Source organism: Sturnira hondurensis, unplaced genomic scaffold (assembly GCF_014824575.4).
Source record: "Sturnira hondurensis isolate 20B ecotype Veracruz unplaced genomic scaffold, ASM1482457v3 Scaffold0004136, whole genome shotgun sequence".
In the NCBI taxonomy this organism is placed as follows: Eukaryota; Metazoa; Chordata; class Mammalia; order Chiroptera; family Phyllostomidae; genus Sturnira; species Sturnira hondurensis.
In genome coordinates this window covers 36,803,689-36,820,331 of record NW_028076767.1, presented here as the reverse complement: position 1 = coordinate 36,820,331, position 16,643 = coordinate 36,803,689, and the positions used below count along the sequence as shown (strand labels likewise).

At 40.8% G+C, this 16,643-nt stretch overlaps 1 protein-coding gene across 1 annotated transcript in view; it reads right to left on the bottom strand.

Moving 5' to 3' along the window:
* ZNF385B (zinc finger protein 385B) overlaps nt 1-16,643 on the bottom strand; it is a 364,110-nt gene that overhangs the window by 279,913 nt on the left and 67,554 nt on the right. Inside the window, exon 2 of the mRNA XM_037044357.1 lies at nt 694-1,023. Within this exon, the coding sequence (XP_036900252.1) occupies nt 694-1,023 (330 nt within the window). The remainder of the gene's footprint in view (nt 1-693; nt 1,024-16,643) is intronic.

The window sequence follows — 16,643 nt, the reverse complement described above, 5'->3', positions numbered from 1 at the left end:
TGCTGACCGAGGATAAGACTTAGAATTCAGGGCAGATGCAGGAACTGCAAACTCCCTGAGCCTCTGCCTGTACCCAGCCCACAGGAGAGGGTAAGCGGTGGTGCGGGACCTCAGATTCGAGCCTTGTCGGGTTTGACAAGGTTTGTTCCGACTGTAGGAACCGCCTGCACAGCAGCAGCCATGGCTGGCAACTCTCTAGAAGAACACAGCAAATCTAACACGCAGGATTAACGCTCCTTTCTTGCATCATGGGACATGGTAAGTAGAGCTGGAGCTTTTTATATAGTGTCCAGTACCATGCTATCCCACAAAAGCAGACAGAGAAAACCCAACACAGCCTAATTTTACAGAGAGGGGGAAAACTGATACCACTGATCCATTTTCAGCACATTCAAAATACTTTCAGCATTGTTCATATCCTCTGGGGACACAGAACTGAGGCCATGATCCAATACACAAAATGTGTGTGTGTGTGTGTGTGTGTATTTGTGGCTAATGTAATACATATACAATAATAACAAATCTATACTGAAAGTAACCAAGAGCTCTTGGATTTTACCTGTAGGGAAAAGAGTACATGTTATCACGGTGCAGGCTTTAAAGTGAAAGGTAAGTTTTGCCCCAAAGCCTTCATTTTCTAGAACAGAAACTTTCGCCCCAGCAGCAAACGGAGCCCGAGGCTCTCCTGCCTACCTGTGCTGGTGCTGGGGCTGGGGCTGGGGCTGGGGCTGGCCGGCAGCAGCCCTCCGCCCTGCGCCGGGGGCTGAGGCTGCCCATCACTCAGCTGCTTGACGCGTCTGCGGTGGGACTTGCCGTTGTAGTGCACCTGGGCCTGGGCTGCAGAGTTCAGCTGGATGTTGCACACCTCACAGAAGGAGAACAGAATTTTCTTGTTCTCTTTCCTGAGCTGGTCCTCAGGCCTGTCGGGCTTTATCCTCTTGTCTTCAAAGCCCTGCAGGAAAGTTGCCATATTTATAATTCCATCTTCAGGGTAGTTGTCAGGGCTTAAATAGTACTTCATACCTGAAAAAAAGGGGTACAACTGCCTGTGAAATAGGTGCCTTTTTCTCTTCTTGTAGCATTACAATTCATTTTCATGGTATGCTTTGAGGGTCCAAATTTGCGGCATCTCTGAGCCACAGTGGAAGAAGAGTTAGGTATCTTGGGCTACACAGTAAATACACAAACACTAATGCAAACTGATGAGCAAAAACAAAAGGTTTTAGGTAAATGTATGATGCTGTGTTGGGCCACATTCACAGCCACCCAGTGCTGCATGCGGCCTGCGGGATGCAGGCTGGACGCCCCTGATAGGCCAAAAGTCTCCCAGCTACGCAGTGGTTACTCGTGGAAACAGTCATCAAGAGTAACTAACTGAGCAAATGTGGTCCTTAAACATGTTCCCTCCACTGGGAGCACTTTCTACTCCATCTTTGGCCCTCACCCCTTGCCCCTCACTTCTCAAGTCCTTTCCTCTCTTAACTCTTGCCCACCCCTGAGATCTTAGCTGGAGCACTGTTCTCTCCAGAGAACCAGTCTGAGCCTGGAGACAGGCAGACCTCTGGCTACCTGCTCAAATGGCGCTGTGCAACCTCCCTGCATCTCGTCTATTACCAGTGCATTTTACATACATTTCTGCTGCTTTACGGTTTATGCTCTCCCACACAATGGGAACTTTGTGAGGGCCATAATCTCATTTCTGGCTATCCCGTAGGCCCCAAACAGCACATTTTACATAATAGACATTCGATTGCCTAGTGAAGAAAGGAAGGAATAAATGATGTTCTGAACCCAGAAATGTGAAAAAATGTACTTATCAGCACAAAGACGAGCACCTGCAAACAGATTCATGCCGTCGCCTGCAGAGAAAGTAACAAAGACTGAAAGACAGTGTGTCTGCAACTTAGATTTGGTTGTGTTTTAAAAGCCCCTTTACAAGTCAGTCAGTGGGAATTTGAACATATTTTCTTACAGATGTAGTGAAACAAACCGTAGTTAGGTTTCCAGATTAGCCCAGAAACATCAATTTAACCTTTGATGAGGTTGAAATACAGGACATATGAAATACAAAATAACAGAAATACAATATGCAGAACAGAAATACAGTATGTGGAAAACTAGTATTTGAACTACAGAAAAAGAATAAAACAGACTAAGATATAATGTTATTTATTTTTAAGTCCTGAGCTTTTTCACTTATTTAGATAAAGGTAGAGTGATAGCCTATAATTGAAGTGAAGATTTTAAAGGGACTGTTCAGTCCCTCAAGAACCTCAGCTGACAAAGACAGCCTGGGCTTTTATCTTGGTTGGTTCCAAGTTAACATACGTCATTTCCTCACTTTAGTAATGCCAGTCTTACCAGCGTTTTCATACTTATCAGTGTAATTATTGCAATGTTTTTGGTTTTCCACCAGAACAAAGAAAAGGATGCTGCCACAGAAGAAAGAGGAGTCCATGAGTCAGGGAATAACTGGCAAAAACTAAGGAAAACGGTGTATGCATGAGAAAGAATTGGCGGAGACAGGCAGTAGCGTGACCGGAGTGAGGAAAGACTCTGATAAACAAAGGATCGTGCCTTGTGAGAGATTTCTGCCTTCGGTAAAACTCCGGAAGGTGAGAAGTATTGGCTCGGGCAGTTCTGTGGATCCGAGTCGGCACTGAAGTCTATAGAAAGAAAGGAGCTGGTAGAGACTAGTCTAAATTTGGAGTGTGTAAATTCAGAAAATGAATTATAGCACAGGGTATGATGGTGAAGATTTAGTTCTGTGTGTGCAGTATGCCGTAAAGAACTCCTTATTTACACCCGCACTCCATATGGCAAAGTGGCCTCTGCATTATATCACGAAACAAGTCACAACCGTCAGAATTGTAAGGAAATTGCTCATTTTGACAAGTAAAACCTATTTGTCCCATAAGTTCTTTACTCTGATGCCACCATTCTAAGGAACACTATTTCACAAAAATTTCCAAAAGAATCTATGCCTTTTGCCTCTCCACAAAGGCAGTTTTCTTCTTTAAAAATCTATTCAAACTATACATAAATCAGGTTTAAGCAATTCCTGTGGCTGAGTTACAAATGAAATGCTTATTTGAACTGCATATACATCAATATTTTTGCTTTTATTCCCTGAATCCACATTATTATGGGGGGGTCACAAAAACATTTTTTTCATTAAACTTTAGAAAATATCAGTTCCCTATAAAAGTTATGTTCAAACATACTACTTTGTGTCCACTCAAAATAGTATAATCTATCTTAAGAACTCACTGAACTTACTGATAAAGAGATGATTTTTAGAAGAGCTCATCGTTACCATATTATGCCCTGCCCAGAAAACGAATCCATGGTAAAACATAGGAAAACTGTAACTTTTAACCTCGAAAGGCTAGGTCAGACACCTTGCCTTGCATCACTGAAGTCTAAGTGTTATATTTCACCTCAAGACACCAAGGTTCTTCACCCAGCTGAGGACTGAGGACACTCCGGCCTTAAATTGAACCCTTTGGAGGTGGTGCTGGTTGACACACAGTAGTTCACAGGAATGGGACACACATCATGATGTTCCTTTTAAAATTTGAATTATTAAAAAAATAACTTCCTTATATTATCTTATAAAAGATAAAGACTGCTTACCTGTGCTTTTCTGACTGATATTTGTCTAGAAATAAATCATGCTTTAGATTTATTTAAATATATGTTATTTTAAGTAGTTAGAAACAAACCTTTAACATGAAATGAATGGCTATTCTAGAACCATCCTGTTAAAACCTCTTTAAGCCCTGGCTGCTGTGGCCCAGTGGACTGAGTGCAGGACTGCGAACCAAAGGGTCACTGGTTCGATTCCCAGTCAGGGCACATACCTGGGTTGCAGGCCAGGACCCCAGTAGGGGATGTGTGAGAGGCAACCACACATTAATGTTTCTCTCCCTCTCTTTCTCCCTCCCTTCCCCTCTCTCTAAAAATAAATAAAATCTTTAAAACAGTAACAAAAAACCCTTTAGTATACCAACACCCTTCATAACCTTTATCCCTATTTTACTTCCTCCCAGAGTTACTCCCAAGATGATCCCACAAGTCTCCAACACCACGTTCAGGGGCACTCTAGGGAGGAAACAATGCCTGAGATGGGGGGGGGGGGGCTACCAAGTCCCAATTTATTAATCCCAGTTATTAAAACACACAGAAAAGATCCAGGACTCTGACAATGATTCTTGCTCACCTAGTTATGTTGCCTAGTTATGTGTGGTTCTGACTCATAAACTCCTACTTTAAAGGAAGGTAAAAAACTGAGTTCTTGGGCATCAGGCTAAAAACATCCTTTCCTCAAATACAGTTCGGTATGTTTCATTATTTATTTTCTAACAGAATCCAGGTATAGGAGGCTATATTTGTTTCAATTAAATGCTGACTATATATACATACTATCCTTTGTCCTTTGGTAGCTAAAGAAATGAATACAATAGAAAACTTTAAAAAATAAAGAGCTTATAGTAAATAAGAAGCACCCACCGTTGTTCCTCATCTGGACGAGTGACTATGGAGAATTCTTTGTATAACAGTCCCCTCAGCACACTTCTATAGCATTTTAGTTTTATTATATTGGACTGACATTTATTGCTTGGCATTTGATTTCAGTAGAAGTTGATTTGTCTCAGACTTTTTTTCTCATCACCTACTGACACCCTGCTGAGTTCTAGTGAAATAGTTTGTTGCAGGGTGATTTGCCCTAAGGTGAATCCCAGGAGATTTTAACAGTAATTGATGAATAAGAGAAACTGATATTTCAATGCTTCTAGCAGTTTGTTTGTTTCCCTTGAGGAAAATAAAATTTGAATTCAGCTTGAGGGGCTCACTGCTCTTTTGTTTTGGGGAGAACATCTTACCGAGGATTGTTCAATTAAGTGGAAATGTGATGGTCTCGTGGAAATAATACGACTCTAAGGAGCCTGGCGTGCTTTTCATAATCCCTTAAAAGGTAGTCTCCACTGCGGCACAGTGGCATCGCTGCAAATTACTTTTTCTTTCACAATTGTTTTTGTCCTGTAAGTTGATTTAAATTGTATTGTCCCTAACGTTTTTGTTAGATACCAGGAGGTGAGTGTGTTTTCTTGTTCAAGCACTTAACCAATCGTAGGAGATAGGTGGAGACTGGAAGCCAGTGAGGACATGAATGCACCTGACCTTAGAAAGAAGGGCAGCCCGAGATGCTGACCCTCAAATTGGACCACACTGTACAGCCAGCCTCTTATTTGGGGCCATTTCAAATGAATAAACTCAGCTTTGGGGAAAGTACTGATGTTCTGAATTACCTTGGGACCGAAAAGTAAAGATTCTAAGTCTGTTGATGAGTGCGGGAATACCACAAAGGAAAAGATTTTCCACTATCAACCTAGAAAGATTCATAGGGGCAGAAAATACACCCTTAGAGGAATGAGCCTATGACTGACTGTCACTGGGCCTGGGGGGCAGGTGACTTGTGATCCAGATATGAGAGATGCGTTCTCGGCAATCCCTTTGTGGGAAAGTGGATGGGTCCCTGAAACACGGAGACCCACTTGGGCAGAGAAAACCGCAGAACAGAAAATGCCCACGGAGGGCTTCGGTATCTGAACTCAGAGAACTGCCGTATCATGTAACAATGATGGAGTTGTCCACTTGTATTTTCTTTTTCTTCTCTCTTTAAATCCTAAAGCCATGAGTGAGGTCCTACATACGTCACAGACAAGCTCCCTGTTACTGTGGGGACCTGTGTGTTGGTTTGGAAGGGCACCCAGGGTTAAGGGCACACATGGGAAGCAGCAGCAAGAAGCTGAAGATGTCACTGAAAGACAAAAAAATGACACAGTTGCCCAGAACCAGGCAGCTGGTTAGGAGGTGGAATAATAACTGACTTGGAGTACCTCAAGCATCCAAAAAATTGTCCAAGAGGGCAAGCTGACAAAATAATGAAATTCTTGCATCAAGTAGGGAAGAAGTTTGAACTACTTTGAATTAGGTAATGGACCAGTAATAAGTAAATAGCTTGGGGCATTCAAGTTGCACAACTGTAAATAAAACAAGGTTCTTTTATTCTCATTCATTCTTGTAGATCCAAAAGCAGACAGATGTCCAGCATGTAAGAGGTGTTCCACGAACCTTTGGCAAAGTAAAATAATAGCTACAATTAATTCAGCTGAAGTTCTTTCATTTCTTTATATTGTATCTATATGAGAGGATGGATGTTAGCTAAACCTATTGTAATGTTTCATAATTACGTAAATCAAACTATCATGCTGTATGCCTTAAACTTATACAGTGATGTAAGTCAATTATTTCTCAGTAAGACTGAAAAAAGAATTCCGTGACTCAGAAGCTGTACTCCTAGGCACTTATCTATGTAAACCCTTCAACAACAGTGTCAGGAGACATAGATAAGAATGTTCACATTTACCCCCCATGGGAAACAATCCATGTACTTATCACAAGCAGAACAGAGAAATAATCTATACACCAGAGGGCAGAATAAATGAATATTAACACAAACTAAAAGGACTAGCTTTGTTACCTCAAAGTTATTACCTCAAGGAGATAATATTTAAACACAAAATAGGATACAATTTCTATTTCTATATCTTAAAAGTTATTTTTAGTGATGGTTTAGGCTTTGGCCTTAGACCAATATTGATTTTAACGCTGAGGTCTTGGTGTCCCACCAAAACATGTAGACGGTATGAAGGCGGCTATAAGAACAATGTCCATTCACTGGACCACGCAGTCGAAGGCTGGATTGCACTCACCCTCTGCCCCAGCTGGCACAGCAGTGGCAGGGGGCCACAGAACATGGGTGGGACAACTTGAAATCACACCTGAGCCCGAGGACCTGGGCAAGGGAGATGTTTCAGCTGTGTTCCCCCACAGTAACCTTACATGCCTTTCTCTGCGGACAGGCCCGAGAGCCAGTCCCGCAGGACGTCAGCGGAGTCTGTGTGTGGAGCAAGAACGAGCTCTCCTGGCTCCCAGAGGTAACTGCCAAGCACCTTCTGTTTGGCGGGAGGGAGCTTGAGTAATTCGATAGATTGCTCCCCACACGTGAGATCCATCCACCAAGCAGGTACTGTTCTCAGTTCATAGAAATCTCAGGTCATCCTAAAAACTTTATAAACAAGACTGGTGTTTGCTGGCTTATGCTATGTGGGAAAGTGTGGTTAAGTGAGAGAGACCATGTCACACAGTCTAATTTCCAGTCACACTTTCTACATATGCCATCTAGACACATTTTTACACGGACTGAATTTTACTCATTATAAAAGTAATATATTCTAGAGATTTTAGAAAATACAAAGAGCAAAAAAGAATTAGGGGGAAATCTTCTGTGTTTCTACCATTCAAAGTCAACCACATTTTGTTGTTTATTTATAGTCTTTTTAAATGCATACACTGTTTTCACAGAATAATGGTTAGACANTAAGTGAGAGAGACCATGTCACACAGTCTAATTTCCAGTCACACTTTCTACATATGCCATCTAGACACATTTTTACACGGACTGAATTTTACTCATTATAAAAGTAGTATATTCTAGAGATTTTAGAAAATACAAAGAGCAAAAAAGAATTAGGGGGAAATCTTCTGTGTTTCTACCATTCAAAGTCAACCACATTTTGTTGTTTATTTCTAGTCTTTTTAAATGCATACATTGTTTTCACAGAATAATGGTTTGACAACACAGACTTGCCAAAAGCTCAAATATATAAATATACTAAAGCTGAGCTTTTAAATTGATTACATTCACTTGCAATTAGATTGATAGGAGGTCAATATTTTACCCCTCTGACAAGGACCAAATGTACCTGTAATAGGGTCCTGCAGAGAAGAAATACCTTCAACAGGGGCTGCCCTGGTCAAGGCAGTCCGAGAGGCCACATCTGAACCAAGAGCTAAAGGATGAGTAGGGAAAAAGAAAAGAACATTCCAGGAAAAGAAGAGGAAATGTGCAAAGGTCCAGAAGCCCAGTCCCTCTGGAGCAGAGAAAGCAAGAGAAACGAGCTGTGAAGGAAGGCGGAGGCACTAAGAGGGACTCAGAAAACAAGGGCCCTTGCCGGCCCGATGAAAGTGTTGGCCTAGGGGAGGTGCAGAAGCGTTTTCAGCTGGACGACTGATGTGCTCGGACTTGATCTCTGAAAAAACACCACTTGGCCTTCGGAGTGGATGACACATGTGGCACATGGTAGAGTTTGCCACGCGCAAAGAGACCGATTCCAAGGAGGAGGAAATGGTGGATGGGCCTGGAGCGCGGTGGTCACAGCAGAAGAAAAAAATAGAGAGATTCGAAAAACTAGAGTAGAAAAGTCAACAGACTTGGCGATGGATTAAATAGGATTGGGGGCAGAAAGAGAGAAGACTGGTGTCAACGACGATTTTAAATGTACCTGGGACAATTCTTACATAAAATACCGATGCCAGGGCCCCCTCCTTAGAGATTCTGGTATGACTGGTCCAGCACGGGGCCCGGCCTGTGGATGGAAGCCTCCCGGGTTTCCGATGGGCAGCCAGGGCTGAGAACGACTGCTCTGAAGACCACAGCTATTTGAAAGTGATTTCTGCCCCAGCCTGGGGCTGGCTGTGCAGTGGTCAATAAATTTCACCCTGACCCCTGTCAGATCTGGAAAGGGGCTTAGATTCCTCCATTGCAGAGAGAAGCACCAGCACTTTGGGGGGCCCGTTAGACTGCAATCCCCAGAACACTGTACAGCAATCCCAGAATACAGCCTGCCCAAGAACCTTCTCCTCGGGTCTTGAGTGATTTTTCTCTCATCTCCAGGACACAGGTGTCTTGGAGGACTGGCAGGATGGGGCGATCCGGAGCACACCGCATTTAGGAAGCTACAGCTCTGTATTCAGTTCTCAGCAGCTAGCCGGGCTCTCATTTTCTCCTATGTAGAATGTCCTCCTCCTGTACTCTGGCTCCACCCTGCCTCCCCTGAGCAGTTTTCACCTGATTCCCAACACCCACCTGAAACAAATGAGGAGTGCCGTGACCTCCTTTAGGCCTCCTCCCTGACTGTAGGTGACTTCTCTACTAACTTGCTTTTATCCCAGTTAAGAAAGGTTTTTATTCTGAACATCACAATAGGGCATTCTTCTTGACCCTTCCCAGAAACTTTGTTGATAATACTGTTTGGAAAACAAGAATAATTTTTCAAAAACTGACATTTAGAAATATTTTGGACATTTTAATGTAGGAAAACATCCCCAAAGAAAAGTATTTTCTTCAGCAATGTATTGACATGAATTTGTAGTAAAAATAACAAACACATAGATGCACTTCGTAAGTCAAATCGGGGAACTTTTGCCTAGGACAAATGCCTAGTGCAGGAAGACAGATGGACAGGATGCCCGCTCAAAAGATGCAAGATAGGACTATCGCAGCATATGGTCGTCCTATGCTAACAACATACTGGTTTAGGACAGGAGGCCTTTAATGATGTGCTAAACCAAGAAAGCGCCATTTGAATGTACTTTCTTCACACTTTTTGCATGAAGGAACAACCCTTGAAATCTTGAGTTCTCTAAAGAGCTAATAACTACATTGTACTGTTGTTTTCTTATCTTCTAGAATATAGAATGCACCTAAAATATAGATGCATTGACAACCCTGAGGACGGTTGGGAATATGAGGGGATCAAAAAAAAGGCAGGAAGAGAAAAAGAGCTCATGGACACAGACAACAATATGGTAATTGCAGAAGGGAGGGGGGTGCGTGGAGGTGGAAGAGAGTATGGGGGGATCAATGGTGATAAAAAATAAAAACTTAAAAATACATGTATCACTGAAAATTTAAAAGATATATCTTCTTTTTGGAAAACAAAAGTGATACAAAAATATTTAACCTAGTTTGAGTATTTTATTTTTTTTTAAATTACTTTGCATTTTCTCATTAACAAAACTAATGGCTCGTTTTCACCAATTAATCTGTAGATTCAGTGCAGTCTTAACCAAAATACCAGCAGGATTATGTTTTGAAACTGAGGCAGAATGAAGAACCAAGAGCTGTCAGAGGGGAGGGGGTTTAAGTGGCTAGGTGAAAAAGGTGAAAGGATTAAGCAAAAATAAACAAACAAACAAACCTCACAGACACAGACAACAGTGTGGGGATTACCAGAGGAAAAGGGGGTTGGTGGGGGAGTAGACGGGGTTAAAGGGACAAATGGTGATGGGAGGACATTTGACTTCAGGTGGTGAGTGCACAATACAGTATACATGATGTATTATAGCACTGTCCATCTGAAACCTATATAATTTTTTAAAGATTTTATTTATTTATCTTTAGAGGGGAAGGGAAGGAGAGAAGGAGAGAAGTGTCAATGTATGGTTGCCTCGCGTGAGCCCCCTGCCGGGAACTGGCCTGCAACCCAGGCATGTGCCCTGACTGGGAATCGAACGGCAATCGTGTGGTCCACAGGCCCACGCTCAATCCACTGAGCTAAACCAGCCAGGGCGGAAACCTATATAATTTTATTAATAAATGTCACCCCAATAAATCAATTAAAATGTCTATAGAAGTTCAAAACACCAAGAATAGCCAAGGCAGTTCTGAATACATACAGAGCTGGAGGACTTATACTAGCACATACCAAAGCCTATTAAGAGGAGCTGGCAATTAAAGCAGTCTAGTCTTGACACAAGAAAAAACAAACAGTGGAACAGAAGGGAGAGGCCAGATACACCATATATGTATATATATGTATATATATATATTTCCATATATGTGTATATATATTAATTGTCACCTGATTTATGATAAAGATCATAGTATAGCAGTGAAACAATACTCATTTATTTCTTGTTTTTCTTTTTCTAAGGTTTTAAAAAAATTATTTATTGTTGTTCGGTTACAGCTGTCCCACCTTTTTCCCATTGCTCTCCCCTACTCTGTCTCCACCAGACTCCCACAGTGAATCCCCCCCTCATTGTCTGTGCCCTTGAGTCCTCTAGTCCTATTCCTTTCTTTCCCCCATTCCCCCTCTTGCCCCTCCCTTCTGGTCACTGTCAGTTTGTTCTTTATTTCCAAGTCTCTGGCTCTATTTTGCTCATTTGTTTCTTTTGTTGAGTAGGTTCCACTTAAAGGTGAGATAATATGCTATTTGTCTTTCACTGCCTAGCTTATTTCACTTAGCATAATGCTCTAGTTCCATCCATGCTGTTGCAAAAGGTAGGGATTTCTTCTTTCTCTCTACTGTGTAGTATTCCACTGTGTAAATGTACCATAGTTTTTTTCTGATGGGCTCATTTACTGATGGGCACTTATGCTATTTCGAGCACTTGGCTATTGTAAATATCATTGCTGTGAGCATTGGGATGCATAGGTTTTTTGAATTGGTGTTTCGGGATTCTTAGGGTATATTTCCAGCAGTAGGATCACTTGATCGAAAGGCAGTTCCATCTTTAGCTTTTTGAGGAAATTCCATACTGTTTTCCACAGTGGCTGTACCAGTCCACATTCCCACTAACAGTGCACTAGGCTTCCCTTTTCTCCACAACCTCGCCATCACTTGTTGTTTGTTGATTTATTAATGATGGCCATTCTGACTGCTGTGAAGTGGTTTTAATTTGCATCTCTCTAATGGCTAATGATGTTGAGAATTTTTTCATGTGTCTATGGGCCCTCTGTATGTCCTCCTTGGAGAAGTGTCTGTTCAGGTCCTCTGCCCATTTTTTAATTGGATTGTTTGTCTTCCTGGTGTGGGGTCATGTGAATTCTTTATGTATTTTGGAGATTAAACCCTTGTCCAAGGTATCATTGGTAAATAGTTTTCTCATATGTTTGGTTCCCTTTCCATTTTAATACTGTTTTCTTTAGCCGTGCAGAAGCTTTTTGGTTTAATGTAGTGCCATTTGTTTATTCTTTCCTTTATGTCCCTAGCCATAGAGGATGTATTGGTGAAAATATCATGTGTGGGATATCTGAAATTTTTCTGCCTATGTTTTCCTCTAAGACTTTCATGATGTCATGACTTATATTTAAGTCTTTTTTCCATCTTGAGTTTATTTGGGCATATGGTGTAAGTTGGTGGTCTACTTTCTTTTTTTTTTTTGGCATGTACTTGTCCAGATCTCCTAACACATTTATTGAATAGGCTATTTTTATGTTCCTGTCCCCTTTATAAAATATTAACTAACCACATCGAGACAGGTCTATTTCTAGGATACTCATTCCTATAAATGGAATGGGTTGGCTGAATATCCATACTGGGAAAAAGGTACCTAGATCTCCACATTTCGCACTCTGTAACAATTCTAGAAGGACTGCAAATCTAAATGGTTCAAAGAATAGTGAACTCTTAAAAAAGATAAAAAAACCATTTTAGTGACTTTGGAATAGGCATAGACATAAAAAGTATTCATCATAACGGGAAATATTATAAAATGAAATGTGTTCAATGTTTCTTCATCAAAAGACATCATTTGAGAGATTTAAAAAAATAACTCAAGAGTTGGAAGATATATTCACAATGTATGGAGGCAACCAACGCCCTGCATCTAAAATATATATATGAAAACTCACACACATTAGTAAGATAACCAATTAAAAGTGAGCAAAAGCCTTGAATTCACACAAAACAAAATCCAAATGACCAGAAAAACATGTGGCAAGGCACTCAACCTCATTATTCATTGGAGGAATGCAAATTAACACCAAAAGGTAACACCATTACCCCACTAAAATGGTTCAAATGAAAATGACAGAAAATACAGAGTGCTTGACGAGGATGCGGACACCAAAAATCCAAACGTGGCTGACGAAGTATAACTGAGCACATCCACCCGGAAAACTGCGGTATGTACTAAAGCTGGCTGTGTGCTTAGTCTAAGACCCAGCAATTCTCCTCTCATGTATCCAGCAGAAATACTATGTAGTTATGTTCACTAAATGCACAACGTTCACCAGAACTTTCATAGAAGCACTAGTCACAATGGACCCTAACTGAAATTTTTCTGCAAAATTTCAGAAAATATACAAATATCCTGAAAAAGTGCCCAAATATCCAACACTAAGATGAGTAAATACATTGTAACACATAGTATTAGTTTCCACAAGAGAATACATACAGCAGTAAAAAGGAATGATTTACAACTCTATGCAACAATAAGGATGAATCTCAGTGATATTAAGCAGAAGAAGCCCGACCAAAAATTACTAATGACATGATTTCATCTACTCATGTAAACTACAAAACCATGCAAAGTCAAGGCATGCTGTTAGAAGTCAGGCTAGTTCTCACCTTGGAGGTGGCAGAGGTGGCGCAGTGCGGGCAATGACTCACAGTGAGCACAAAGTGAGCCGCCTGTGCACTGCGTCTGAAGCTGGGTCCCATTTATGTCACAGGGGTGGTCGGTTTGCAGGAATTCATCAAGCTGTAAATTTATAAGACATATACTTTTCTAGATGTCTATTATATTTTAATACATGTTAAAAACTAATGTGTGCAACAGAGAAAATTTGAGAAATATCATAGAATAAAAATAATGCCCACTCAAACCCACTACCAGAGAGATATTCTTTAGAGTGTATTTTTCTAGGTTTTCGAAAATGTGACTACACATTTATAAAAATCTGATTGCTGTACATACAATTGCATATTGCTTTTTCAGTTTCTATATCCTAAACATCTTTATGATATAGAAACACATTAACTATTGTGTGTAACACACATTAACTATTTATCTTTAACACTATTTATCTTTAACACTAATATTTTCCTAATGACAGGGAAATATTCACTCTACAGAGATAATTTAACCGAATTGGAATCTCACTACTGGGATATGATGCCCCAAGGAAGACCAGGGAAGCTAAGGCCAAGGTAGCTGTTTGCCCCAAACATCCCCCGATTAAATAGAACTAAGAACCACCTAAAACCATTGCATTTCCTCTGGAATCTGGGGTGGTGGTATGACAGTCTTTTTTCCCACATTTTGACTATTTTAAACATGATTGGAAAAGATTATATTTTTGGATCTGTGTCTTTGTGCATATGCATGATTATTCCCTTAGGATATATTCTGGGAAATAGGTAGATTTCCTAGGTCCACCTTTACTACATATTGACACTTTGTCTTGTAGATAAGCTGTACCAGTTACACGTCTATTAGCAGTGTGAGAGAATGTTTAGTTCCCTGCACCCTCAGCAACACCGAGAAAGCTGCTGAAAGAACTCTTAGTCAATCCGACAAGCACAGCATGTTTTCAAATGCACTTAGGTGATTACTAACATAATTGGGCAGGTTTTCATTCGCACATTGACTATGTATTATAGCTTTTATTTGTGGATTTCTATTCATGGCCTTTGTTCTTTTTTCTTTTTCAATTGGAGCTTGTTTCTCTTATTGAGTTTAAGAAGCGTTGTTTGTGTGTATTAAACACGTTAACTATGCCTCTCATATATTGTGAATATTTTTCCATTTAATTCGTTTTGCTCATGAAAATTTTCAGGTGTACTTAACTTTTTCATTCTCAATGTCATCAAGTCTATCCACCTTTTCATTTATGACCACTATCTTTAGCTTAGAAAAATCCTTCCCTGCCCTATGTTATGGAAAGTAACCCTCCCAGGACCTTATCCACAGGAGATGCAGTCTAGAACCCCCAAAGGAGGTCTGAAACCACTAGGGTCATGAACCCTATATACAATGGATTTTTCCCTATATATCATACTTATGATAAAGTTTAATTTATAAAATAGGCACAGTAAGAGATTAACAGTAATAAATAAGTAGAACCATTACACTACAATAATAGTTATGTGAATGGCTTCACTGCCATTGTTAAGTAAAGCGAGGCTTATGACTCAAACACAAGCACTGGGACACCAAGACAGCGGATCTGAGAACTGAAGCTGCGAAGTGACAAAAGGGTGGGTGACACACTCAGCACAGACATGCTGGGCAAAGGGGTAATCTACGTCCAGGGCAGGGCAGAGCAGGCTGGTTGGAGATTTCATCACACTATTCAGATCAACCCGCAATTTTAAACTTACAAATTGTTTATTAAATTTTCCACTTAAGATTTTCATGGGTAACTGAGACTGCCAAAGGCAAAGCACAAATAAAGGGGGACTTCGTAATTTCGCAATTGCCAATATGGTCTTGAGCATAATACACAGATTAAGAAGAAGAAAGAAGTCTAAAGGACAATATGATCTCTGCTAATGTAGTTAAGGACATCTGGGACAATGTGTAAATGGCTGTGGCCTCTCGTAAGTGGTTACACTGAAAGGCAAGAACCAGGGTAAGGTAACGCAGGAAAGGTTTTTGCTAGACACTCACAGACTATTCCATCCTGGAGACTGTGGTGATGAACTCTTTTCTACTCCAACTTGTTGAAAGGCACTGGGGTATATGTGGGAGGCCATGTCACTGCCACCGGATCACAAGACGGGGACAGGGCCTCCCTTCTTGTGCTCTGACTCTACGGGAGCAGAGCACATGTCTCAGAGATGATTTTACACCCAGCTTTTCCAGTGAATGTTTCTCTTTATTTCACCTACAAAATTTGGATACAGGAGGTTTGTGGGACCAAGCTTCAGCATCATTATATCATGTTATTTCAAAAGTCAAAGAGGTTGCATTACTGGTGCAGCTGATACAAAGTTCTAACATTCATGGATATTCAAAAACAGAATATAAGCTCTTCTATAAGGATTCCAATCCTGATGATTATTTTTCATATCTTAGAGTATAACTTCAGACAGTAATGTAATTTTTATTCTCTTCTTCTCTTACAACATTTTAAAACTTGGTCTGGAATCACTGAAAATGTAATGTTCTGTGCACACACACAAACACACAAAGGTAACAGCTAATCTAGAGACATCAGTTGGCTCAAAGCCAGTGCCTTCTATGCGTAATTTTATCTGGTCGTTGACATGTTCTTATCCCCCCCTTGTAGTTACCCTATTACAAGTTACTGCCACTAATAAAGATCAAAGGCAGATTTAGACAAAGGTTTGTGTTCTATTGAGTCAAAGCACACAGCATGTGTGCCGTACTTCAGAGCAACACGAGAAGAAAATAGCAATTCCCAAGGCTCTTGTCAGAATTTAGAGCACCGGGTCAGGACTGAGAGCTGACAGCCCCTGTGGCTGAGACACGACTGCCCGGAAATGAACCCACAAGCCCTGTTGGAGAAATTAATCCCAAAGGTACTACAGGCAGAATATGGCCAATTACTGAGAGGAAGACCGAGCATATAAAAGATGATAAGAACAGACCACAAACACCCAAATATCAGAGCGACGTAGAGGGTCAGATTTTGACTGTAAGAGTCAAAATCAAAAGCTGCTCAGAAGAGAAAAGAAGAAAAGGCCTCGTTGGAAATCTGTCCTGATGTTCTAGGGGCAAGGCCAAGCCTCCAGGCTTCAAACGAAAGAGGAACCTCCAGGTTCATCATGTCATCACCCACAGCTCGTTGGAACTGATGGGAAATAGAGAAGGCAGGGAAAGGCGACCGAGGAAAGGACTGTGCAGAATAAGACTCTAATGATGAGAAAGTTGATTGTGCTTGAACTTGTTTTTTGCTTTAATGTTTAATTTATTAGCATTTCCGACTACCTGTTCTTTCCAGATTGGTGTTCTTTTACATGGCCTTTTGTCCTTTTAAA